Source organism: Scomber japonicus, chromosome 13, assembly GCF_027409825.1.
Source record: "Scomber japonicus isolate fScoJap1 chromosome 13, fScoJap1.pri, whole genome shotgun sequence".
Lineage (NCBI taxonomy): Eukaryota > Metazoa > Chordata > Actinopteri > Scombriformes > Scombridae > Scomber > Scomber japonicus.
In genome coordinates this window covers 6,187,550-6,215,216 of record NC_070590.1, presented here as the reverse complement: position 1 = coordinate 6,215,216, position 27,667 = coordinate 6,187,550, and the positions used below count along the sequence as shown (strand labels likewise).

At 38.3% G+C, this 27,667-nt stretch overlaps 1 protein-coding gene across 2 annotated transcripts; it reads right to left on the bottom strand.

Moving 5' to 3' along the window:
* Positions 1-885: 885 nt before the first annotated feature.
* Positions 886-20,316, bottom strand: LOC128371286 (14-3-3 protein epsilon). 2 transcript variants are annotated; one of them, XM_053331567.1, is made up of 6 exons: positions 20,093-20,316; positions 13,980-14,179; positions 10,664-10,770; positions 8,921-9,127; positions 6,228-6,370; positions 886-2,245 (listed from the first exon to the last, which is right to left on the bottom strand). In XM_053331567.1, exons 1-6 carry the CDS (start codon positions 20,154-20,156, stop codon positions 2,193-2,195), a joined length of 774 nt encoding a protein of 257 aa, XP_053187542.1. In that variant the 5' UTR covers positions 20,157-20,316; the 3' UTR covers positions 886-2,192. The 2 variants fall into 2 exon arrangements, with proteins under 2 accessions (XP_053187542.1, XP_053187543.1); XM_053331568.1 differs by having other exon boundaries at positions 6,234-6,370.
* Between the last annotated feature and the right edge of the window lie 7,351 nt (positions 20,317-27,667).

Below are 27,667 nucleotides of genomic sequence, written 5' to 3'. Positions count from 1 at the left end.
TAAATATATAAACTTGCCACTTAACAGTTTATGGAAAGTTTTTATTTTTAGGTCAACCCCTCGGTAACAGAAAACTGAATCAACCAAAACCTGTTTGAGTTACATTTCATAAAATGCCAATTAAAATAATGACTGTATATTTATACTTTACATTGTACATTTAAGATTTTAAGTTATAATATGCTTAATGTTTATCTGAAGATATGAAGCTTCAAATTGATATTTTTGTAACGATTTTTAAAAAAGTCTCTGTTCAGCTATTGTGAAAGTACAGTAACAGAAAGAGGGAATTTTGGCTCTAAAAATAGAAACTAGTCATTCATATTAGCTTCAAATAAACATTTAAATACATTTTAACACAAAAAAGCAGCTTCTGGATTTGGCCGCCCATCACTTACATTTTTTGTGCTTCATGAAACGCTCTTCTAATCATCAGTATGAACAGAAGGAATGATTATAGCATAAAAAACAAAGGTCAATGTATGTTTGGGTTGCTGACTGTTGTGTGTTGTGTCCTTTAAGTCACTCTGGAGGTTTGTTTTTTCTATCGGAGTATCACCTAGTTTGGGTTTATGACAAGAAATACAATGTCAGCAGGGTGAATTACAACCTTGGATGGTGTTTGCATTGATAGGTTCTAACATCTAAAACTAAAATACAGCCTTGTCTCTTAGAAAATGTTCTAAAAAAGTGAAATTACTCTTTTTGATGAGCCTCAACTTAATAGTTTTCCACTGAAAGAGAAACAAAAACTCCCCCAAATTACAGTGAATGTGAACTAAAAGTGGATTAATTCGTCTGCTGCTAGCCTACACTGCCATCTAGTGGTCAAAAACACACACTGACAGAAAAAAAGAAGAAAAAAACCCATCTCACACATGTTAATTTAACATTTTTCAGTTTGAAGTTTAATGTTAATTCCATGCTGTGTTTCAGTAAGAATACAGATGGTACTTGTGGCTCCGGTGAGAATATCCAGTAGTACAAATCAGATTCACGTTACACATACTGAACAGAAGGAAGAGAGGAAATGAGAGGAAAGAGAGACGAAGAGTTGAGACGAGGAAAACCTGAAAGAGTCGAAAGGTAGGTAGGGACAAGGGGTGGGGTGGGGGAGGAAAGGTTGGGGGGGGGAGTAAAGATACAGCAGGCCTCTATTTCCCAAACTTTTTTTTTTCCATATAGTGCCAATGCAAAACTGCATTACATTACAATCAAAGAGTGTTGAGCATTCCCCTCCCACGTACACACACACACACACACACACACACACACGTACACCCATACACACACACATGCACGCACACTTTGTCTGCTAAAAAGCCATTACCTAGCTATCTGCCATTAGCAAAAGCACTACAGCCTTGCAGCACAATACTTGGTCCAAGAGTGGACAAGAGAGAGGAGAGGTCAGAGTGATGCTCGGAGGAGACGTGGGGGACATTCTGCTGTTTGTCATTAAAAAAAAAAAAAGGGAAAAAAAAAATCTATTGATGTGTTGAAGGAGCAGATTTTTATAATCACAAAGTAAAGAGAGGGCACTTAGTTCTTCCTAAAAAGCTTTAATGCATCCCTTTTAAACCTCACATCACCGCTATATATATTTCCTCAATTTGCAAACTGAACTGTGTTTCAAAAAACTGACCGACTGACTGACCGAGGCATGGACAGTATTAATTGTTCATAAACACACATACACAGGAGAAAAAGAAAAAAAAAAAAGTTGAACAGCAAAGTTTTGTCTTTAAATAAACTCTTGCATATGTGTGTGTTACAAATACAGGCAAGCGTACTTGGCAACAAAGATGATACAGCAAAGAAAAGCACAAATTAAAACAGTGAAAGAGGACATGAACCTTTTAAAGGGTATGGGCTTGCAAACTGAGTCATCGGAAACAAACAAAAAAACCAACAACAACAACAAGAAAAAGGTAAAACCCCCGGGGGAAGTGGAAATAATGACCCAAGCGGATCCTGAGGGGACTGGGAGATGACGTGCATACGAGGAGAAAAGGGTGAGACAGGTGGGAGGAAATGGACAAGAGAAAGAGAGAGAGGGAGAGAGGGAGTGGGCTGCAGTATAAACCCAGTTGAGAACTGTGACTAGGGAAAAGGAGCTAGTGCTGGGAGGACAGAAATTAAGGGAAGAAGAAGAAGAAGAAGAGGAAGGATTTGTCTCGTGTTGTTCAGTCTCACTGGGCCTCTTCCTCCGCATCTTGCAGTGCTTCTTTGTTCTGTTCTTCACCTGCAGAGAGAGAAAAAAAAAAAAAGAGAGACAGAAACAGAAACGTCAAAAGAGGTTCGCTGTGATCTTTACGTTACGATGAACAGACGCAGCCCTGCTCAGGAGAAGATTGAAGGAGCATGATGCATTTTTCCTCTCGCTGTTACACCACTGATCATTATTTTTTTATTTTATTTTGAAAAACGACGTACTCACAAAACTCACTGCTGAATTACAGGCAATGCTACAACACAGCTTCATCAGAGACAGTAACATCAATCCACAGATTATTTTTTTTTATTACAAGTTAGTGAAAATGAGCCAAAAGTTAAATTTAGGATCTAAACCAGAGTCTCTGCACAAATATGACATTTGAGAAATGTTTTAATACCTATTTAAGAAGGAAAAAATATTCCACCCTCATATAAACAGAAAATACAGGAAATATGTACACACAATTTAACATTAATTATTAAATATTAGTATTATTATTAATTAAGGTTTAAGAAAGCCAGGTTACTTGCTACTTTAGCCTATAGAAGCTGTTTTCTATTTTTTTTTTACAAAGATAAAAATCATCAAGGTTGTTTTCTGATATTCAATATTCTGATTTTCACAGGCAGACTACAACTTTTATTTGCCAGTATTTCTCTTTTCTAAACAAGGTCAAGGAATAGGACTTCTAAGTGAATAAACTTTCCAACAGCGAGGCTCAATGATGTGTTTTTAATAAACGTCTACGTCTACAGCACAGAGGAATCAGATATATCATAAAACCTGTAAGTAGATAATTAATTTTTAGTTTGGTTCTACACATTAGATAAGAAAAGTACAGAAAACCAGCCAAACAGGGTGCAGACAAGGTTAAATATACTCTATTACACCCCTTTTCCACCGAGCTGGAGCTGGTGCTGGTTCGGAGCCAGAGCCTGACTAAACACAGGTTCTTTGCTTTTCCACAACCAAAGCTCCAGCCCCGTGCCTCAGAACGGGAGCCAGAGCAAACACCAACTCTTTGCTGGTCTAAAGACAGATTACGTCGGGCTGGGGTCGGGGCTAATGTTTATTAGCCGGCTAGCGGGGCTAACGTTTATTAGCCGGCTAGCGGGGCTAACATTTATTAGCCGGCTAGCGGGGTTAACGTTTATCAGCCGGCTAGCGGGGCTAACGTTTATTCGCAGATTAGCAGGGTTAGCGTTTATTAGCAGACTAGCGGGGTTAACGTTCTTTAGCTGACTAGCGTGGCATTTACAGAGGGTTCGTTTCCGGCAGGCTAGATGCCTTGCGCCATGTTGCTGCCTCTCACTGGTGAATCATGGAAGTGCTTCAAAGGCGAGCGCTGGCTACGTTATACAGTGACGTGATCGCGTGGCTCCCTGCCGGCGGAAAAGCAACAGGTTCGAAAGAGGTGCTTGGATTAGCACCAACTGAGCACTGGCTCCAGCTCGGTGGAAAAGGGGTATTAGTATTAGCAGTAATGGGATATGCATCAAACCAGAGAGCCACTAGCTAATGCATGTCCTTCATTTAGTGAGTATATGGATGCATTAAGGAGTCCATATGAACAGAGAAGGTTTTCGAGGCTGTAATCATTCCTCCTGTTTGTACTGACTATTAGAAGTTGAGCTTTAAATGTGTTTTTAATGTACAGTAAGTGACTGACTTATATATACATTTACAGCCTTTTTAGCATCAAATTCCCTTTTAGTCTTTCCCTGTTGAGCTGTGGTGGAGAGAGTTTTGCACTAAAAAGACTGTAATGCTGAAACATATCTACTTGATTTGACTCATGTGGATGACTTAAGCTTCATATAAACTTTTAAATAAATAAATCATCGTCATAAACAGGAGGAATGATTACAGCAAGAAAAACAGGTTTCTATGTTAATTTGAGGCTTACTTACTTGGAAAATTGTGAATTTGTCTTTTTATATATTTATATCTGAGCCGATGTTTAGACACGAGCAGAAAGCATCCAAATATAAAAAACTAGTTTAGAGTAAACAGAGAGCTGAAGAGTGATGTGAGGCTAGAAGTTACTGCGAGCTTTAGAGCTTTCTTTTTGGAGCTGCCAAGCCAGGTTTCTCTGCTGGTGTTAAAGATTAGTTAGTCAGTGGGGTCAGTGACGTGATGCAACCCAGTGTCAATTGGTGTAACCAGTATTTTTTTTATAAAATTCCGATAGTAAAATAAATGTGGAATAAATATGATCCACTTTTGCAATGCAACACTATGTTTAGTAACTAATTTGACATACTTACTTATAAAAAAAAATGTGTTTTTATGATAAGTCCTGCTCAGTATTGGCAAAATGCATTAAAATTCAAATATAGAAATACTAAAAATGAAATAATTATTTATGTAAGTGCACGTAAATACTTATTCCTTTGTGGTTAGTCCTACTCAACAGGTTTTTTTTCTCATTCAGTTCAAATAATGTCAGTTTCAAAGATAAAAAGAAAATATTATCATCATTATTATTATTATTATTATTATTATTATTATTATTAAGAAGTTCAGTTCATGACTGAAACCACTGCTTGTGTCAGCATGCAGGTCGGGAGTGTGAGAGTTAATCCACAGTGTCTTCAAAACAAGTCAGATTTACGAAGGGGGTGAGAAAAAAAAAAAAAAAGAAGAAGCCTTGTGGACCTGTGCTGCTGGTTGCTTAGAAAGGTTACCATGGAGACAGCACAGCCACGGGTGTAATGAAGAATTAAGAGGCACAAATAACAAAAAAGGGCTTCGAGAATCCATCACGATTAAAATAGAAAGCGTAACAGGGCTCTTTAGCGCCGCGGCTAACTGAGCTGTGAGAGAGCCACAGGAGACGCAATGGCGGCCCCGCAGTGGCGGCCCCGCATGCTGTTAACTGCAGCAGAGCGTCTATTACATCACACCTCAAAAAAACTTAACTCTGCACACCGGTGAGTTTTCACACAGCTGGGTACATCTCTGTGAGGAAGACGTGCACGGTGAAGGAGCAGGAGCAGGATGTCCGCAAGCTCTTTTCAATTTAGACTTAAGATTTAAAACACTCAGAGGAAAAAGTTCAACCTTTACTATAAAAAGTGAATCATGGACTCACACAGAGAGTCAAAGTCAAAGTTCTGTGTTCTGGTTTACATGATAACAATAATAAAAAGGTAAATTATTATTAATTCATTATTATATAAATTCATAATAATGCCAATATTTATAACTACTGCTACTACAGAAATGATTTAGACCTTTAACTGACTTGCAGAAACCATGGAGACATTAAAAAAAATAAAAACATGCTGCTCGAGCTCCACTCATACAATAAAAAGGTGAACAGGTGAAAAAGCGCACAATACAATTCGACTGATTTAAAACTCTGAAGACAAGGAGAGGTTACGATCTTCCTCTCACTGCAAAACATTCAGCAAGCCTGGACTTTGTGCTGTAAGTGGGGGGGGGGGGGGGGGGGGGTTTAGTGAGAAGTGAGAAGGGGGGAGGAGAGGGTGAGACAGGAGTGATAGCTTTGAGGTTAGAAGTTAGAAATGGTCGAAAGACAGGAGGAAAGACTTACAAAATATACTTCTATAATGGAGGGAGAGTGAAGCAAGAGGGCAGTCCTTAAGAATCTACAGAAGAACGAGGGAGAGATGAGATATTAGAGGAGTGTGTGAGTAAGAAATGAGCCAAATGCATGAAGAAAGGATTAGAGGAGGGTGGGAAAAAAGTTGTTCACAGTTAGCTTTGGATGCTTTTTATAGTATCAGCTTCAGCACTTTGAAGAGAAGAATATTCGAGAAGCATTCATTCTTTCAGCTGCAATCAAGAGCAATCATCCCTTGAAAAGGATGGAGGGATGAGTGGAGAAAGAGGGGAGCATGTAAAAAGGGACATGTTAGCATTAAGAATAAAAGAAAATCTACGACAAAAAGGTGACAGTAAGGAATCAATCGGTCAAAATCACTCAGAAATGAAGAGATCAGACTTTCAAACCCTCCCCGAGAAGAAAGAAAGAAAAACGCACTCTCACCGTCTCCCTGCACGTCTGAGGTCCATAGTGTCAAGTTGTCACGTAGCAACTGCATGATAAGTGTTGAGTCCTTATAGCTCTCCTCGCTCAGCGTGTCCAGTTCTGCGATGGCATTGTCAAACGCTTCCTTCGCCAACCTGTCGGCGGAGAGGATGCAGGACAACGGTTACACACACACACACACACACACACACATTTTATGGATATACTGTTTAGTCAGGAAAACTGTCGACTATATATAAAAAGATGGACATTACAACATTACAGCTGCCCTATAAGAGAAGCCAGAACATTTTGATCACCCCCTGGTGGCTGGCTGCAGAATGTCATTAATCACTTCCCCTTCATGTTCGCAGATGGGACAAAAAATATGTTTTCCCCTCAAAGATGGTTTCTGTCATTTAGCTGTTATTACCCTGATGTTTATTCAACTGCTAATTTTTCTGATGAAGTTTGGTTTTAATTTGTTTTTTTGACGATATTAAAAAAGGAGGTGTGAGTGCCTTGGTAGCCAAATGGTTACCGTGCATGTCACATTATAGCAGCGTCCCTGGTTCGATTCTGGCCTTGGTAGACAAGTGGTTACCATGACGCTACATTACACGCTACTGTAGCGTTCGATTGTGGCTCTCCCTCTCTCTCTCTCTCTCTCTTTCACTGTTACCTGTTGGCTTCTCTACCATGTACTATCAAATAAAAAGGAAAAAAAAATGCCCCAGAATAAATCTTCATAAATCAAAAAAATGATCATCAGTGACATCTGTGACATCTGCTCTCATGGTGCGTTCCATATAGACTCGGAAGTCATAATTTCCAAGTTCCAAGTTGGAAATTTCAACTGGAATGCCCCAACAAGTCGGACTTCCGAGGTCGGAAACCTCACCAGCCCCGACCTCAAAACCCCAGATAGCTTCCCCGTGCATCAACTGTGTGAAGGTTGTAGTAATATCTTCTGTATTAGTACTTTTCTCTTATCTGTGTCTCATTACATCAATCGTACAAACATAAGTCTATCTGTGGACCCGTTGCTATGGAGATTGTATGCTAAAAATAGAGCGAAATGCCTTTTTTTTAAATTCACTGGTATTACTATTAATAGCTAACTAGCCTAGAACTGGTTTTGTGACTACTAAACTGGAAGAACTCAAACTCGTATGTGACGTCATTCCCAGCTCCGACTTCCAACTTCGGAGGTAAATGGACGAAATGTAACGCAGACAGACTCTGGCTCCAAATTACGTCACATAAGCTAAGATGGCTGCTCCCAAAAAAGAGATAATTTAGCTTCACTTTGGCATAGCAGCGGAGATGTGTCGTCCATATTTATGATCAGTCTATGTGGTTTATCAATACTACTCAACAACAAGCTTCTGTGTTTGATTCTTATAATTAAAAGACGGAGTGAGGGGTATTTTTGTGTCGGGATGGAAATTCACACACGTTCAAGTTTCAGAACTCGTTCCAAGAAAGTTGCCACGTTCCTGAGAATCATTTCGCTCAGCGTCTGACAGCTGGAACACACTCTCGCTTTTCTTTTCATGTGGGATTTGAGCCACCGCAGAGAGGAAATGATGTTAAAACATGTGGACACGTTTTACCAAATTGGACCAAAAATGTCAAACTGCAACAGCCTCAGAGCACTTTTTTTTCCTTTTTTTTTTTTTACTACAGGGCAGAAAAACAAGCTGTTCATGTCCAATAACTCGAAGAGGGCACGTCATGCCCATTTGTGAATATTTAAAGATGTTTCATCAAGATAAAGTAGTAGAAAAACAGGTAATTAACCCTCCTGTTGTCCTCGAGTCAAGGAAGGAAGGGAGGAAGAAGGAGGGAAGGAAGGGAGGAAGGAAGGGGAGTAAGAAGGAAGGAAAGGAGGGAATGAAGAAAGGGAGGAAGAAGGAAGGAAAGGAGGGAATGAAGGAAGGAAGGAAGAAGGAAGGAAAGGAGGGAGGACGGAAGGAGTGAGGAAAGAAGGAAAGAAGGAAGGTAATGGGAAGGAAAGAAAGAGAGAAGGAGGGAGGAAGGACAGATGGAAGGAGGGAAGGGAGGAAAGAAGGAAACAAGGAACAAAAGTCAATTTGACCCGGGAGGACGACACAAAGGTTAAAAGAGTGCAAATCCTCGAACCCTAAAAATTAAATGGAAATATGACATTTTGAGGAAGGGAAGTATATTTTTATCTTTTTTAGTTGAAGGAGAAATATGAGTGGACACTGTAGTCTCATATTTCATATAAACCATAATTCGATGGCCGAATCTGTTTTGATTGCACTACAGCCAAAAACTTTTGAACTGAATTTTTTTGCAATGCTTTTTAAAAATTTTCACACTCACTAAAAGAGGCAAAAAAACTTGGAGAACTAAAGAGTTGGATGATAATTCTGCATAATTTTGGCACTATGAACGGTTGCTCCCCATCACTCACACTCACACTCACACACACACACACACACACACACACACACGTCTGATGTTTATATGTCCAACAAGCGAGCTCCAAAGCAACACTTCTCTGACAAAAACTAAATTGGGGTGCCAAATATACCACCACACCTCCTGCCATTGCCTGGAAAACGTCTTTTTAACATCCTTTCCACAAACACCAGACACACTCATCATTCCCTCTTGAGGGGCAATTAAACCTGTTAAAAATAAAAACATGGGAATAACGTTAGGAGAGCGCCTACCTGCAAGCACGGTCTGGTGAGTTGAGGATTTCATAATAGAAAACGGAAAAGTTAAGGGCCAATCCCAGACGAATAGGGTGCGTTGGAGGGAGTTCGATCATGGCGATGTCGCTAGCAGCTTTATACGCTACCAAACTGTTCTCTGCTGCCTCCTTCCTGTCGTTGCCCGTGGCAAACTCTGCCAGGTACCTGTGGTAATCTCCCTTCCTGAGCAGAGGAAACACCAGAGTCAGAGAGATAATCTGCTTTCACACACACATGCATTACAAAGAGTCTACATGCTGATTATTATAAACCACATTCAAACGATACAAATGTTCTGTATCTGACTTTTTTTTAGTCCTGATAGCAATACCCGGGCTTAAAGAGATGGTTCGGCGTAATTTCAACCTAGCGTCATATGGTCGAAATATCGCGTGATCATTGAAATGCTGTGTGGAAGGAAGGAAGGAAGGAAGGAAGAAGGAGGGGAGGGAGGACGGAAGGGAGGAAGAAGGAAGGAAAAGGAGGGAGGAAGGAAGAAGGAAGGAAAGGAGGGAGGACGGAAGGAAAGGAGGGAGGAAAAGAAGGTAGGAAGGTAATGGGAAGGAAAGAAAGAGAGAAGGACGGAGGGAGGAAGAAGGAAGGAAGGAAGGAAGGATCTAGATCTCTGTGCAGGATCTTGCGATATTTTAGCAGTAGCCGCAGAGTAAAAGCCATCAGTTAAGTGTTTATTGTAATAAACTCCTGGTGTACTTACAAACTTTCCAATGCATGGATTTATGAGTAAAGATCCTATTTGTACTACTGTAGAAGTTTGATAACAATCCAGGCATTATTAGTGGGGTCATTTACCAGATACACTGGTGGTCCCATTAGCGCCTGTACTAAGACATTCAGCTGATGGCTCTAACTCTAACGACCAAATGAAAATGAACAACAGAGGTGGTGTTTAGATAGACCTCATGGTGCATATGACACGAGGTTGAAATTACACCGAAACATCGCTTTAACAGTATCAGTCTACTGGGAGTAATGATGCCAGTATTTCATTAATAAGCTGTTTGTCTCACTGTGTGAAAAAGACTCTTCACATCACACTTCACTTGCTTTTCTTAACTTTGTAAAACCAATTGTATTTACTAAATACATAAATATACATTTACTGAATTGTTATTTATTAAAATGATGGTATCCGACAACCAATCCAGCTATTTGAGTCAGTATTGGACAAATACGTTATATCAGTATCAGTGAATCTCTAGTCTGGGACAAATACATGAAATAAACAGGCCATTGAAAATTAACACTGTTTACTACTTTGCATTTTTTGTCACAGCACATTTCATTTAAATAGTTAGTACTGTTTTTTAGAGGCTTGTACCAGATACCGACTAAATTAATGTGGGTTTTTTTATTGTCTCTCCTGCTGGTGTTAAATATAATTACTCACAATTGTGGCATTATAAGTAGTTAAAACAAAAAACCCATAAAACATACTTGCTGGAGATATTTTTAGATCTAAAGCAAGACAAAAAAAGAAAGAGCTGCACATCAATTTTACATCAGAGCAGCATACTGGTTCAATAATACTGATGCAAGTCAGAGAAGAACTATACTGAGGTTAGTAGAAGTGCAGATATTGTATACATCATGTCCATGCCAGCAAAGGATAAAGTAGGAATCGATTACTTTGTTTTCAGTTAGTTTGCTTCAGTAATGTAAATGTGTTACAGAAATGGACACACATTTATTATTACGTACATTTTGTAGTAGAAAACCTTAGATTCTCCCGTGGTTGCAGCTAAGATGAGGTGCTTGTCCAGTACATCCAGGATGTCGTTGCAGATTGATTTCAGCTCTTTCTCAACCTGCAGACACACAAACACACACACACACACACACAGAAAACACACACACACACACACACACAGCTGTCATTTAAGTGTGCGGACACAGAAAACATTACAGGCACTGAAATTTCCTCTGAAACATTAACACATAATTATGATTTGTAGCCGATTTGATACGATTCAACTCGTCTGAGATTTAATGTCATAAATCATAATGCTAAGATGATCTGATTGGGGCCGGGCGATTATGGCAAAAATCAAAATCACGATTAATTTGCTTTTAACCTCGATTATGATTAATGAATAATGATGTATTTTCACAGTTTCTTTAGTTTTGTATTTTACTCTGCTGCCCTCACACACGAGTATCTTTAGGGAGTGAAAATAATGATGTTTTAACCTTCATGTCAAATTGACCCTGTCTGTTTTGACTGTTCCTTCCTTCCTCCCTTCCTTCCTTTCTTCCCTCTTTCCTTTCCTCTCTTCCTTCCTTCCTTCCTTCTTTCCCTCCCTCCCTCCCCTTCTCCCTCCTTCCTTCCTTCCTTTCTTTCTCCCTCCCTCCCTTCCTTCCCCCCCTCCCTCCCTCCTTCCTTCCCCCTCCTTCCTCCTTTCCTTCGTTCCTTCTTCCTCCCTTCCTAATGTCTGTTAATGTCTAGTTTACTTGATTAGAACTACGTAAAGATCATGGTTTGGGTTAAAATCATCACTGGAGACAAGTTTTAAAATTGCTTTAAAGATATGCAACCTTTGCTGTCATGGCAACAGTGAACACCACGATTAATTGACATGAGCAAGATTAAGTCGATTAGAGTTTCTAAATGTCGGTTTCGATTAATTGACCAGCCCTAGCTCTGATTTCATGTGATTTAATATATTAAAATTGCCAAACCAGTAACAGTAATGTGGGAGTCAGCGAAGAGTCGGCTGAGTATTGTGTGTCTCTGTTAAAGGGTCAATGTCAGTCATCTAAATGTGACCTTTTAGAAAACATCACTTCATGGCTGCATGTCCTTGTAAATAAAAGTGCTCTTTCTTTGGATACTGCCTTTATCCAGTTAGGGTCAGCGAGTTCTGTAACGTTATATCTGACAAAGAAGCTACAGCAGAAATGATCAAATGTGAAGGTTGAAATCTATTATTCAGGATAAAAGTTGTGTTTAAGTTTGTTTTTTCTTTCCGCTGAATGGATGCAGGGCTGCAGCAGAAATGTAGAAAAAGTGATTTAAAGTCGATTCATAGTTGCTTCGTGTCTCATTATTTCTTTAAGATATGTGGTGTCAGACTCCTCTCAAAGATCAGTGGAAGCGAGTTTAAAAAGTCTTACCAAAAAGGGTAAAACATCTGTGACACCTTGTCTTTCTAGAAATGGAAATGTACGACAGAGTATTAGGGCCAAAAAGAGAGAAAAAAAGAGATTTCTTTAATGTTAAAATGTTAAGAATAAAGTTGAAAAGTTAAGAAGAAAGTCAAAACTTTGAAAAGAAAGTCAAAATAAAAGTCGAACTTTTGAGAATAAATCAAACTACTGGCAGATGTAAGGGTATCTACCTCTGCTGTGCGTACCTCAGGTCAACGTAGGTAGCTACTTAAAATTAAAAACTAGACATCTGTACTCAACTCAGGATACTTGAAGTCAATCAGAGTCGGCACTTCCGACTTGGAGGAGAATGGAGAGAATAAAGTTGAAAGATCAAGAATAAAGTCAAAACTTCGAGAAGAAAGTCAAAATAAAAGTCGATATGTTGAGAATAAATCAAACTACTGGCAGATGTAAGGGTATCCGTGGTTACACCTGTGTGCAATACAGAGAAGATTTGTTGTATTATAAAATACTAAAACACTCGGTCCACACCGGACACCTCTACCTCTGCTGTGTTACCTCAATAAAATAAAAACTTAGGTAGCTACTTAAAATGAGTTCCATAAGAAGCTAAATATCTGTACTCGACTCAGGATGCTCGTAGTCAATCAGAGTCGGCACTTCAGACTTAGAGGAGTCGACTTTGGCGTTTTAATTTATCATGAGCTTCTGTTTCCTGCTGCTTCTTATCTTCTTATCACATAATTATCGTTCTTATAAATCCTCATTACTGATGTTTCTCTCTTCAGTACATGTGACCTACAAATGTTATTCACAGTCTCTCCGTCCAGTTACAGTACAAAGCAGCAGCAGCAGCAGCAGCAGGAGCCGTGGGAGCCTCATATTATCCTCCTACAAAACACAGCCTTCATGACTCATCTTTTACCTGTGAGACTGCTGTTCGTCATCTCATGTCAAACCATCAGATCTCAGAGCGGCAGTCATGACAATAATGAGTGTGTGTGTCTTAATATTAAGTTCGTTTAATTTATAAAGATCCAAGCAAACTGTGGAGCATCCTTCTCTGTGTTTGAGTAATTTAGGGAGGACATTTTGTGATGGTTTACAGCCTGTCACGCTGTCACACTGCGTTACTCTGTAAGCAGTGACGCAGCTAAATAAAGGAAGAGATTTAAGAAGAAAATGGAGTCGATAAGGGGCTTCAAGAAGGGGTCAACACTGATTCTTTCCTGTGATTCCCACTTAAATAGGTACAAAATGGACTATTGCTTCCCTTCAATTAAGCATCCTTAAGATATTGCACATTTCACCATTATTGCATGAATTATAGGGCTAGGCCAAAAAAAAAAAAAAAAAAAACGATTTTTTTTGGGCGATTTTTAAAAATTGATTCTTATACGAGAATCGACTTTTTTTTTTTTAATTTACATTTTTTATATTGTTTTTTTTTTAATTTTTCTAAAGACCAGCTAAATGTAGCAGTTTAGTTTATTGTAAGATGTTGGCGGATGAGAATGTTTTTTGTGAGGGCAGGTGCACAGTTATAAAAATAAATCTCACAAACTGATGTCATGTGTGTATTGTTTGTTGTAAATATGACTTATGATGTATTATCAAGTGTTTGGTTCAACCTGTTCCTGTTTAAGGAAAGAAAATCACAATAATTGAAATATAAAATCGCAATACTTGTTTAATCAGAATCGCAATTTAAATCGAATCGGGACCCAAAAATCGTTAGAGAATCGAATCGGCACAAAAGCATATCGGCCCAGCCCTAAATGAATTAACTTCTGTATTTTCACAATTAAAAAGAGCCGAGGAAACTATAAAACATACTATCTCACACAGCTTCCAACCATGAAAAGCAATGAGTCAGTAGAATTGGCTTTACGTGACGGTGTCTGACCGTTTTCCTGTATTCTCTGATCATCTTTAGTTTGTCTTCGCCTCCTTTGTTTTCTTCTTTCTGTTCGAGGCTGCTGATTATCCTCCAAGAGGCTCTTCTGGCTCCGATCACGTTCTTGTACGCTACCGACAGCAAGTTCCTCTCCTCCACCGTCAGCTCCACGTCCATACCGGCCACGTTCTTCATCGACTCCACCATTTCTGAAAGACACAAGGACACCAGTGATATAAAGGCACCTCACCGTTGTATAACTCGTATAACTCCAGGTTGGAAGTAGATGCATCTTTTCATATCGTCATTCTGAGGACTTTTTTTTTTTCTTCCCTTCAATGACAAACCACAAGACTAAGTGAGCTGGTTTTATTTTAAATTCTAGTAATTAAAGCCTAACGAACGTATAAGCAGGGTAGATATGGTTAACTGTTATTTTCAGCTACTATTATTAGGTTTAATTATCTGAAGGTCTATTTTAGACCAGGTCTGACTGTTCTCCAGTATCTTTCAGGCTGTTTTTTACATTTTATTTATTTATTTATTATAGTTGTTTCAGATTGGGCCAAAAACATTGATGAGTTTTCTACTACTTATATAATCAATTGTTCTTACATTCTTGTTTGCGGCTCCTGTTTAATGAAGATTTATTATACTTTTCTTTAACATACATGATAATAAAGTGAATATTTTTCAAGCATTTTTCAGTATTTTCTGATAAATCCATATATCAAAAAATAATTAACAGATTAATCAGTAAATTTGACGGGACGTTTGACAGTTTTTTCAGGCTGTTTTTTTAAGTCGTTTCAGATTGGGCCAAAAAAAATGGACATATGATGAGTTTATTTTTCTAGTGTTAATTGTCACATTCATTACTTTTCACCACTGCTGCAACAATTGAAAACTACTTTTATAGTCAATTTTTCTTTCATCCTGTTATTTGAAGATTTACCATACATTTTCTTTACCATACGTGATAATAAACTGAATATTTTTTCGGGGTGGTTTAGACTGTTTGCAATGCCACAATGAGATTTAGGACATTTTAACAAACATTTTTCACTATTTTCTGATAAATCCATAATCAAGATTATTCAGTAAATGTATCGATGCACATGCTGCGATGTTTGACAGTATTTGAGGGTTATTTGACATCCATCAAAAAGGAGAATTTATTTCCTTGGATTTCATTAAAACTACTTTCTACTGAGAAAACAGTCCCTATTAAACAGTCAGTGGATCATCAACAGTAATCAGGACAAATTCACCTCTCTTGTTTTGAGGATGGAGGCAGAGACATCAGAGAAATCTCAAACCTGGGCGAATATAACCAAACGTATCTACATGTATGTGATAAGATATGTTTGTGTAAGTTGAATGAATATTTAAGCCGTCGCCTCTGTTACAATTATTAACAACATTTTGTGGGTAAGAAGTGCATACGCCAATATTTCTTTCTTTCTTCTTTTAAAATGAGCACATCTTCCCTCCATTAACAAAGAGCTTTAGCCACAGTTGTGGAGCCTTGAAAGGTTTCTGTCATCCTCAGTACTTTATTAATGCACTCCCTGGTACACTGCCCAAGTACAAACTCCTCTAATGCAGATATTCACCACCAATGGTACAACTACTGTGTGGTGTGATGCCGGGAATGGAGCCAGGAGATGGAAGCTAGATCAAAAGTGATTTGTCCGTCTTGTACTTTTAAAGTCTCACGTCTTCGAGGTGATGCAGTGTGAAAAAACAAGTCTAGTATTATTTGGGGGCAGAAACAGCAACGAAAACAAGCTGATTATGTCAAGATTAAGATTTAAAAAGACACCCAAAAAAAAAAAAACACCTAAATAATTTAGATAAGTGCTTTTCTGCAATTTCTGGATCAACCTGAGATAATATATGCCTGTCCATCTTCTGCCTGAATTAAATGACTCTTCTTCTTGGTGTTTTACTCCTAAAGCTTTTATTTGCACTTACAGTAATGAGGGTGGTTCTCGTCAGCTGAAGTGTTTCACCTGGTTTACTGCCTCTCCTCTGCTGCGCTACACACACACACACACACACACACACACACACACACACACACACACACACACACACACAGAGGGCGCAGAGACGAGAAGAACTAACGTGACCACAAATGACAGCCAAACACAGCCCATTTATGCTCAACGTACGTACAAAAATGTATCCGTCTGTTTCAAACGATGTTACCGTCACTGCTCACATACTTCCATGCGTCCTTTACGTTGGCATGGATGTTAACCAATACATCCACCAGGGGGCAGCGCAGAGTCAAAAGTTTATGACAACAAATTCAAAAACAACTGTGGAGGAGATATTGATAATGTTCCTCTTGCATAAAAGACAAAAACGATATGTTTAAAGTTTCTAACCAACTCGCAAAACCTTTCCTCTAAAAGTTCCTCCATTGTTATTTCTTCTTTGTGTCTCACTAGACCTACGTATCGAGTAGTGACAGCAACACTGCCCCCCCATGGTTTCCGGTGGTACTGCTCCATTTGGGTCCGTATCTGTAAGCTTTATGGAAACGTGCAGAAATACGAAGGAAATGAACGCAGAGCACGGACAGCAGGCTCACACACTGAGACCATCCCCCTTCAAAGCAATGTAAGCATGGCGAAGCAGCTGAACGCGGCTCTGTTTTCACCAGCTAAAAAACTTCGAAAACTCGACAGAGCCGAGCAGTTCCCGAAGGACTTCTATGTGTCAGTGTCGTTTTGCAAAAACACACTGTTTTTGCTAGTAAAATAAGAGTAAAAGGTAAAAAAAACAGGATTCACAAAAATTAAAAAGGAAAGAACGGAATTTGGGGGGAAAAAAAACGGATTTTATAGAGCCCTAGCTAGGAACCTCGCCAGGTACCAGGTACTATCCCTGATGAAAAAGCAAAAAAAAACAGAGTTGAGCCGAGTCGAGTAGTGCTAGAACTGTATAGTGGAAAAGCACCATAATACTGAGCTTAAAATGAAATGAAAATTTATAATAAAAATAAATGAAAAAAGAGTCTCTGCTCTCTTCGTGTGAATGCCGTTCTCACATAGCGCAGCAGAGGAGAGACAATGAACCAGGAGAAGCACTCGAGTTGATGACGACTACACTTGTTACGTTACTCTAAGTGCAATAAAAGCTCCGTGAGTAAAAGGGCGAGAAGAGTGACTTATTAAAAATTGGACAGATAATATAATAAAATGAGAGCACGATATAAAAGAAGAGACGTTTTTTCTATCTTCAAGCGATATATATCGTCATATCACACAGCTCTGGTGTTACCTGCAGAAGCCAATAGCAGGGTTCAATGCAGCATGCTGATGCTGGAGAAACCCAATACACAATGGCTTCACGCCAGGAGGAGCACTGCTTTGATCACTTTACCCTCCAGCTCGGCCTGCACTCTGAAAAAAAACCCAATGACCTCTTTGTGCCACTTAAACATTTTTTCAGCATTACGAGCTCTGCAGAGGCGATCTCAAATCACTGCTCCGCCGGTAGCAGGAACAAACTGTACCTCATTGACCGTCTTTGGACACCGACTTCTCAAGCAACAACAACCAAAAAAAGGTGTTTTAGTCAAATCTGCTAAAAGTGTACTTCATGTCATTCAAAGATTATTTTCATTATTGAGTAATTTACTACTATATTGTCCTGAAAATGGGTTGTTTTAATTTATACAACCGTTAAAACCTAAAATGCACCAATAAATACCAATGCTATTTAAGTCTTTATATCGGAGCTGCAACAATTTACCAAATCAATCTGCACTATTAAACTATTTTAATAATTTAAATAACTGTTTTAGTAATTTCATGACAGCAAACTGAATAGCTATAGATTTGGGACTGTTGTTTAGATGAGATCTAAGACATTTTAAAAGGCACTTTTCACTATTTTCTGACATTTTTATTGGCACAGTGAGAACAGGAGATTATATATTATTGATCAAATAATCACTAGTTGCAGCTAGGTTGCGTCACGATTTTGATTCTCAGTGTGTTTCTGATTCACATCCGAAGGGAAATAAAAACATTTCAAAAGACGACACAGCGTAGCTTACCGGCAACCTGCCACTTTCCCCTGAGTATAATGAATGAGTGAGAAGGGAGCATCTAAAAAGTACAACCCTAAAATTTAGTTTCCTCCAGAATGAGTCCTGGTGGATTCATTCTCCTGGCTTTGTTGCAAATAAGGAAACTCAAGCTGTTGTTGTAACGTTCCCTTCTTCTGCCATCGAGTAGTTGTTTTTCTTTTTACTTGTATTCCCAGTTGATTGGTGAAATAAATTATTACATTTTAAATTAAGTATTTAAATGTAACCATGTGTCTTTAATGTTTTAAAGGAAGAATTTGAAAATGTAAATGAATGAAACAAATGGTTAAATCAAAAATCAAATCACAACCTTAAAAATCAAAGCTCAAATGAAATCATTGATTAAAGCTATGACTGTGAGACCTTCAAGTGCCTCGGCAGCATTACTCTCTGTCTCGCCTGCCCCTGTATATTGATGATGCTACACCTATTAATCAATTAAACACGGTCACCATGGCGATGGGGGGGTGGCGGGGGGTGTCCTTAAAACACTAAAACTGAGTGTAACAAAGAAGGAAGCAAACTGTTTTTTAATATAGCTTTCTGTATAAATATTGATTTATTCATGTTTATTCATTCACCTGCTGCAACAGAAAGTCTTCACTAATCATTGAAATGTTAAGTCACTCTTTAATTCAATAGTACTGTGTTTGAGTACAATTTTGAGGTACTTGTACTTGACTTGAGTATATTCATTTCATGCCATACTCCCCCCCTCCCCTGAAAAAATGCATACTTCATAATGCAGCAGTTTATGTTGCATTTTTGGGAGGGAGGGTGAGATTTACACTAAAAATACACAGGGCAGAAAACTAGTTATAAAATAAATATTAAAATTGAATGCTTTGCTACAGAAATACTTGACTCAATGAGCTTGTAATGTATTTGATAAGTCATGCACTCTTTCATGCAGGGCTTTTAATTGTAATATAGTATTCTTACACTGCCATACTGCTACTTTTACTAAAGCAAATGGTCTGAATACATCTTCTAACACTATCTTATAATCAAACTGTGAATTATAATTTGAAGAAAGTCAGTTCAGGAAGCAGAATTGTTATAATTTTAAGTATAAATACTGATTTATTCATTTTAACTTATTCACATGTTTCTGCAACATAGTCTTTTGATTATTTGTTTAAATGCAAAGTCACTCTTTAATTCAGCATGCACCCAACATGATTCGATAACAGAGGAAAGTAACAGATTGAGTATTTGTATTTACTTGAGAATATTCATTTTATGACCCTTTTCTTGCCATACCTCTCCCTAAAAATGCAGCAGTTTATGTTGCATTATGAAGTTGCATTTTTTTTGGGAGGAGGAGGAGGGGGGGATTTAGGGCATGCAGGGCTTTTAATTGTAATAGAGTATTTTTGCATTACTATACTGCTACTTATACTATAGCATACTTCTTGTAACACTGTCTTATAATTAAAATTGTGAGTTATAATTTCACAAAAAGCCAGTTTTTGCAGAGCTGGCACCATCCTCCCTTTTCCACAACACTTGGTGGGGGCGGTACATTGTTAGCATTTATACCCAGAGGGGCAGTTTTTTTTAGATTAATTGCACCGCTTTGTAAAGGAGCAGATACAGTTAGATATTGACCTACGGGAGACCTGCTTTTTAATGGGGTGTGGACGCTTTCTTTTTTGAATGGGGGCTGCAGAAAGGCTAAACCAGCTAGTTAGCCATTCACATATGTGCAGGAGAAGGAGAGGGGGACTATTTTATCTCACCGTGTAACACAAATACTCCAAATAAGGGGTGTTTTTTGTACATTTAAGCTACTCTTCTATTTGAAGTGTAACAATTGCTTTTTATTAATTATATTTTTTTTAACATTTAATGATTCATTCGGCCCCGAAAAAAAAACCCTCCGCCATTTTGTCTCCTCTCACCCAACAAACGGCTGCTTCACCTGCGTCTCCAAGCCCCCTGCGCAGGGACACAGAAGCGGCGGAGGAGGAGGGTGGTGATCCGCCTTATATATAGAGAGAGAGCCACTTACCGTCATATCGCTCCGCTTGCTCGGCGAGTTTAGCCTGATACACTAAGTTCTCTCTGTCCGCCATGGTGGTGCCTTTTTCGGGGGATTTGTTCTTGTTCTTGGCGTCCCGATTAAGGGGAGAGGGGAGGGGGAAGAAAAAAAAGGGAGGAATTTGTCAGCGATGGATCAGCAACAGCGCCCGTCACTCCCGCTGAACCGAAGACCCACCGGTGGTAGCACTGGCGTAAAGATGGCGTCGCTGCTCCATCCGGGAAACCCACGCACACAGTCTCTCCATCCACGCCTACAATCCTCTCCCAAAAAAAAAAAAAAAAAAGTGACCCCTCCAAACTCCATCCACACAATACCATTAAATCCTGCAGTGATTAAAACCACCAATTGTAGTAGTTATTTCATTAATTGCACTTCCTAAATAAAAGTGCCAATGATTTCAAAATACTTACAAGTAAAAGTCCTGCATGAAAATTCCTATAAAAGTAAAAGTACACAAGAGCTTGATGTAGTATTGCAGTAAAAGTGCATAAGTATTGTGAGCTTGATGTGGGTAGAGAGGAAAGAAGAAAAAACGAACTTCTGATAAACATCTGTTTTCAGTTTTTTTTTTAAACTTTTTCTCTAATCTTTGATTTTTAGTGAAACATTGGATCATTTAAACATTTATTGAAATGAAACCATGTGAGAAGTTTAGAGAGAAAAATCACTATTTGGTGGAGCTGTTAACTACTCATAGACATCTGAAATGTGACTCCGACTACACACTGCTTTTTCTAAGACTTCAAAAGACAAAAAAGTTGGAAACCACTGATTTAAACTTTAACAATGTGTTGTACTTTAAATGCTTGTGAAATGATCCATAGTATCAAATCTTCATCTGAAAAGTAAGTAAAGCTGTCAAATAAATGTGGTGGAGTAGAAAGTACAATATTTCCCTCTGAAATGTAGTGAAGTGAAAGTGTAAAGTATTGCATCAAATGGAAATACAGTACGAATGATTTGGTAAAATCTTTTTAGGTAGAACCAAATATCCCAAGTTTAATTTTATTGTACACCTATATAACACTTTATCTACTGCTAAGCATTTTCCACTTTTAACCTTTAACTGAACATAATTAAGACATTGATTATACTGTACGTCTCAAATGTAAGGCTGTAATTGCACGATTAGTTATTCAAACTGATTTTCTGCAGTCTTGCTCAACTACAGATCACAATGGTGCAACAGTGTAGTACAGCATACAGACATTCATCCATAATGTATCCAGGGACAAACCTTCATTTAACCTTTGTGTTGTCCTCCTGGGTCAAATTGACCCTGTTTGTTTTGACTGTTCCTTCTTTCCTCCCTTTCTTCTTTTCTCCCTTTCTTATTTCCTTCCTTCATCCCTCCTTTCCTTCCTTCTTCCTCCCTTCCCTCCTCATTTCCTTCCTTCCTTCTTCCTCCCTTCCCTCCTTCCTTCCTTCCTCCTTTCCTTCCTCCCTCCTTTCCTTCCTTCTTCCTCCCTTCTTTCCTCCCTTCCCTCCTTCCTTCCTTCCTTCCTCCTTTCCTTCCTTCCTTCTCCCTCCCTCCCTTCCTTGACTCGAGGACAACAGGAGGGTTAACCTTTAATATTACTGTTCAATCCGACTATACATTCTCCTCTTCTGTTTCTACATTATCGTGATGGTTTACTTCACCATCACCATCACGAGACCACAAATCCTCTCTGGAGGTCCTCGGTTAGTCTTAAGTGCTTCAAAAAGTTCAGTTTCAAGTCAGCATATTGCAAAGTTAGCTCTAATTGAACATGAACCATAAAACACTGGATGTAATTCAACAGAATAAACTCACCACATGGAAACACTCAGTAACGCCCCAAACTGAGAATTTGGTACATTTTTTTTATTGACTAGGTATATTAACACATTACATGCTACAGAAAATAAAAGGGTAAAATTTTAACTTCAAATAATATATTTTTCATAACACTTTGACACATTGTACAAAAAAAACAAAAACAGAAAATCCTATTTTGCTTGTTCCTGTCCTCTTCAAAGGTTTCGGGGTGGAATGGCACAAAAGGCAAAAATATTTGATCATTGTGGGGAAGAAAAAAAATAAAAAATAAAAGAACAATTAAACATTATTTGGCATGGTGAGACTTATAATGCATTTCTTTTCTTGAGCTGTAGAGGAGATAAGGTGCATATTATACGGGTCATCAGTGGTATCGTCTAAAAAAAGGGAAAAAGAAGAAGAAAAAAAAAACACTTCTTAAGCATTCATTGGTCCTCAACTAACTGTTGTGAGTTACAATAACGTTATAAATAAGAAATAATCTGTGTTCTCAAAGGCAACAATCGAGGGGCGGTGGGGGCGGGGGGGTTCAGTGCCATGCATCTGCAGATACCCAGATTATTCTTTGCATAAAAGGCATTACAACAAAGTAGAAAAAACAATGAAGTGGTGCCAGTATTAAATGGAGAGAACCAGCCTGTGAAACAAAACCAACGAAGAAGAAATGTCAAATCATGCAAAAACTGTAACTAAACATGACAGCTGACACAATTTATTGCATTTTCAATTTAGATTTGTGATCCTAAAAAATCAGTTTTTGTCTCAATATGTTCTGTTATTCTATGTTTTGGGACACAAGATTATAGATTTTTATTTAAAGCATTACTCTTCCCCCAAAATCACTAAAATACCTGATCTGCAGCGGCACATTTCATAACTATAAAACTGTTAAACTGGCCACCATTATATCTATATGAGCTCAACAGACACTCTGTATTAGCTGTAACTGGCTTTTATCAGCACATTAACCACTGTGTGTGTGTCTGTGTGCTAAATTATAAGAAATAAGGAATATGGGGGCTTTGAACCATTTCATGTATTTATTCATATGGGACTGTATTTGATCGACAGGTGTGGCTCAAAATTATTATTAAATATAAATCATTGTAATAAAAAATATGATTAATGTAGCATATAAAAAAATAATTGCCTTAAATTTGAATCTCAATAACAAGAAAAAATAATAATAAAAAAAAATTTAAATGGATAATTTCACAATTAGAAAAAAACACATTGTAAACTCAAGACCACATTTTTTTGGACATCTTAGTAAAAGACAAACTTTCTGTGTTCGTACAAAAGTCACTCTGAAATTGTGCACAGGTGCATTTAACTATAATTGGACAGATGCACCTTTAATGAACAAACCAACAATTTCAACCACATACAGCTAGAGGAGCAATTTATGGCACATCAAAGAAATTCATTATTAAATGTGCCTTTGATTGCTGATACAGTCGGGCTTTATAACCTAAATGAATAACCTCTCCTGTGTGTTAGATTCAGTCTCAGCTTATTTTATGATTTGATCTTTACACTAAATCACACACAGCTTGAAAAAGTAAAGTTAACCATGTGTTTGCTACGTTGATCTATGTGCTATGTGTTCACTTCCTCATCATACATTCTTTATGTTATAAATACCAGGTGTGTGTTTATGTGTGTGTGTGTGTGTGTGAAGTGAAATGGCATAATGAATTTTTGTGCATAGGCATCGTCTCCATATCTGACCATAATCGGACAATGTTGGAATAAAAATGTAAGTATGCGAGTGCTACAGAAACCATTTGGCTGTTTTTTATTCATTAAAAAAAAAAAAAGCAATACTGACTGATCGAGCTTCAGGACAGGAAGTTCCTACCCCCCCCTCCCCCTCCTCCCTCCCTCATCCCACCTTTACTTTAACGACAGCGGACGCGAGGTAGAGAGGACGTTAAATCAGCAGATCCTCCCTGGTGGCTGAAAAACAACCAACTTCTATGTGCAGTTGAGGTTCGTCACTCATCCCTGTTCCTATTGTAGTTCAAGCACTGCCTCATATTCAAGAAGACATCCATTGCATTCAAAAAAAAACAACCAATTGTAGTTTGATATATTAAAAATAAGACTTTAACCACAGGATGATTTGTGTTATTGACACTGCTAACACTCATTTACCACATTTTAAAACCATTTTTAAAGCCACCTCTTATTATTAGTGTTCATTTGCTTTACTGAAGAGTAAGAATGGACATAATGTTATAATAAAAACACCAACGAGTTAGTGATTGCTCTGCCTGAGGAAAAGGACGCATTCTGAAACAAAATATTTGGGACATTTAACCAACGAGAGTTAAAAATTCATACAGTAAAAGATCATTTTCTGGTTTGCTTTCATATTGACCTGATGCTCAGTGTGCTGGTGGTTCTCTGTATATCTTTACTTATTGTCACAAGAGACAAACCAACAATGAACTGATCTGATGTATCTTATTCTTTCTGTGCCGTAGACTTTTGATGTCCTAAACCCCCCCAAAAAACACATTACTGCTGAACATTACTGTTTGAAAACGACTTTAAAGATGAATAAGAGCGATCTCTTTATTATTAACCCTCCTGTTGTCCTCGAGTCAAGGAAAGAAGGGAGGAAGAAGGAAGGAAAGGAGGGAGGAAGGAAGGAAAGGAGGGAGGGAGGAAGAAGGAAGGAAAGAAGGGAGGAAGGAAAGGAGGGGGGGGGGAGGAAGGAAAGGAGGGTGGGAGGAAGGAAGGAGGGGGAGGGAGGGAGGAGGGAGAAAGGAAAAGAGGTAGGGAGGAAGGAAGGAAAGAAAGACAGAGGACAGAAGGGAGGAATTGAGGACTTGAGGAAGGAAGGAAGGGAGGGAGAAAGGAAAAGAGGAAAGGAGGATGGAAGGAAAGAAGGACAGAAGGAGGGAAGGTAGGAAGGAAGGAAGGAAAGAGAGAAGGAGGGAGGGAAGAAGGAAGGACAGACGGAAGGAAGGAAGGAGAAAGGAAAAGAAGAAGGGAGGAAAGAAGGAACAGTCAAAACAGACGGGATCAATGTGACCCGGGAGGACAACAGGAAGGTTAAGTTTCAGGAGAGTAGTTCTGTGTCGTGCTCTATTTATAACGTTTTGCTAGCTTGTTATACGACACGTCACAACCTTTTGACTTTATTCTACACAATAAAATGTATATAACTTTACTACAGGGGGCAAGAAGTTGTGATATGTAGCACAACAAGCTAATGAAGCGCCGTTAACAGGATGCACAGTGGAGTCAAAGCATAAGGAACAACTCTCTAGAAATTGACTTTGGAGCCGTTTCTTAAAGTCCGTGTAAAGTAAGAATAAATATGTGTTCCGAGTTTGACATACAACAGAAAAGTGTGTTAACCACCCTGCCATATTTAAATGATTAAAAAAAAAGAAGCCAAATATATGAAATTAGGCTTCAAAGTTGTGTAAAAATCAGCCTCTTTCTCTGCTCCCAAACGCTGTGGGTGTGGCCTCAGAGTTTGCTGAAGCCCCGCCCCCTACCAAGTGTCACCTGTCAATCAAAGTCACCACCTCTACCCGAAACATGGACGCTACGTCTGAGAGCTTTCTGCTGCTAACTTGGCTGCTAGCTAAGCGGCTAACTCTGCTGCTAGCTTAGCGGCTAACTCTGCGGCTAACTCGGCTAACGGTAGACTTTAGTAGTAGTAGTGTGTGCTGAATGTATTTCTAGCTCTACAGCAGCAGGGGCGGGTTTATGCTAATCACTAAATCCTGAACACAGAAATCTTGAAACACAGTTTGTGAAGCCTAGCTCCACAATTCAAATCTAAATTGTTGAAATGCTTTTTACACCTTTTTTAGAAATACATTCATGACCTGTTTAATGTGTTTAGAAGAAAATGTCTGAATTCACTTTACACGGTCTTTAATAAACTAACATGACCATAATCGTCATGATGAAGGTAAATGTCACCCAGTGCAGCTTTTTGGATAACGACAGCGCTCCACAGCACAGAGGAGTAAGATATAAATCAGGTTTTGGATGCACATAGACACATAGATACTTGTAAGTAGATTAATTAATTGTTGGTTTGACTCTGCACATTTGTTGCCATATTCTAAAAATCACAGCTTGTGTATTAAATATGGAAAAAAGCTGATGACGATCAATCCGATAGTGAAATGTCAAACGGCACCGGAAATGACAAAATGACATAATGTCCGTTTTATACATACACAAATGTAATATAGCATTAGTGTTTTTTAGGGTGGATTTTATATTTAAAGCATCTCAATGTCATATAACAACCCTGCTGGAAGACAACAATTTAAAAAAAGACCTTTCTCATTTCATTTATATAAATTTAAAAAAAAGAAGAAAAAAAAAAGAAAACAGCTTCAAGGGGGAATCTTTCCTTTCTGCTTCAAACGTCTCTTGTTCTTTCACACGGCTGCATTTGAAGTCATCCATGTTGGCACTGAATCGTGTTTTTTTGTCGTTTTTTTGTTGTTTTTTTTTAAACAAGAGGAACATAAAATAATATAAAAAGGTGTACAGTCTCTGGTAACAAAAAAAAAAAAAAAGGAGAATCAAATATAAAGGAAGGAACATGTTTACAGTATTTAGCATGTAAGGTGTGTATATATATATAGTCAATTCTATTATAATATTTTCCACTTTTAGTACAAAAAAAGAGGACTTGGTTTGTAGTGTGGTATGTAATAAGTTGGTATTGGTGAAGTTGTCTTTGCAAAGGAGGACCGTCCTTCTCCGCAAGACGGAGTCATCATGAAAAGTATGTTGTTGTTTTTTTCTTTTTGTTCGTTTCACTCCGAAGTTCACAGTCGAGCACTACAAAAACTCACTGATTCATGATTCTGTGAGAGATGTCAAGTGTTTTTTTCCCTTCTGTGTAACAATAAAAAATAAAAAATAAAAAAAGTAATGTAGTGGGGTTTTGGGATGGATAGATATCACAGGAAGGGAACAGTAGGCTGCTGCTGCTGTTGTGTATGTGTGCTGCAGACTTCAATACTGGGATGGAGGTGTGAAAACTCGGGTTCGACTGATATCGGTTTCTGGTGGGTTTTTTTTTGGTCATTTCTCCAGTATTAAAAAAAAGGATAATTTCCCAGGTTTTATGAGCAGCTTCTATCTAGCCACGTCCACTTGTTGGTGAAGAAATAGCACAAACGTCTAAAAGCTCCTGAGGTTGCTTTCACATCTGTATTTTGGCTGATTTGGTTAGAAAATGATACGTGTGTGTGTTTCTGGTCTATTTCTTGTTCACACTGACTCATTACAAAACTCCGACAGTTGATATGGACTGATAGGTAACTCATCAATCGGACAGTTTTGGTGAAGGGCAGCAACAAGCGATTCTTTTTATTATCAATTAACCTTAAAAATATTTTGTCTTTTTGACACAAAATACTTTCCTAGAGTCAAAGGTGATGGATTTAGGGTTCAAACCTGAAGATTAAAGCTTTAAATCATCACATTGAAAAGTTAAAGAAGACTAATATTCTAGTATTTGTTCAGCTACTATTTTAGTGACAGTCAAATTTCCACATCTTGTATTATTTTAGATATTAGTCAAGACTGCAGCCGGGCCTCAAGTGTCTTAAAATAATGACAAATGGGTAAAAAAAGGTTGAAAAAAAGGACGACTGTTGAGTTTTGTCCACACCAAAAATCTGCCAATTAACAGCTTTTAACATCAGGCAAAATCAACCGAATTAAACATAAAAAAAAAAATCACCTGA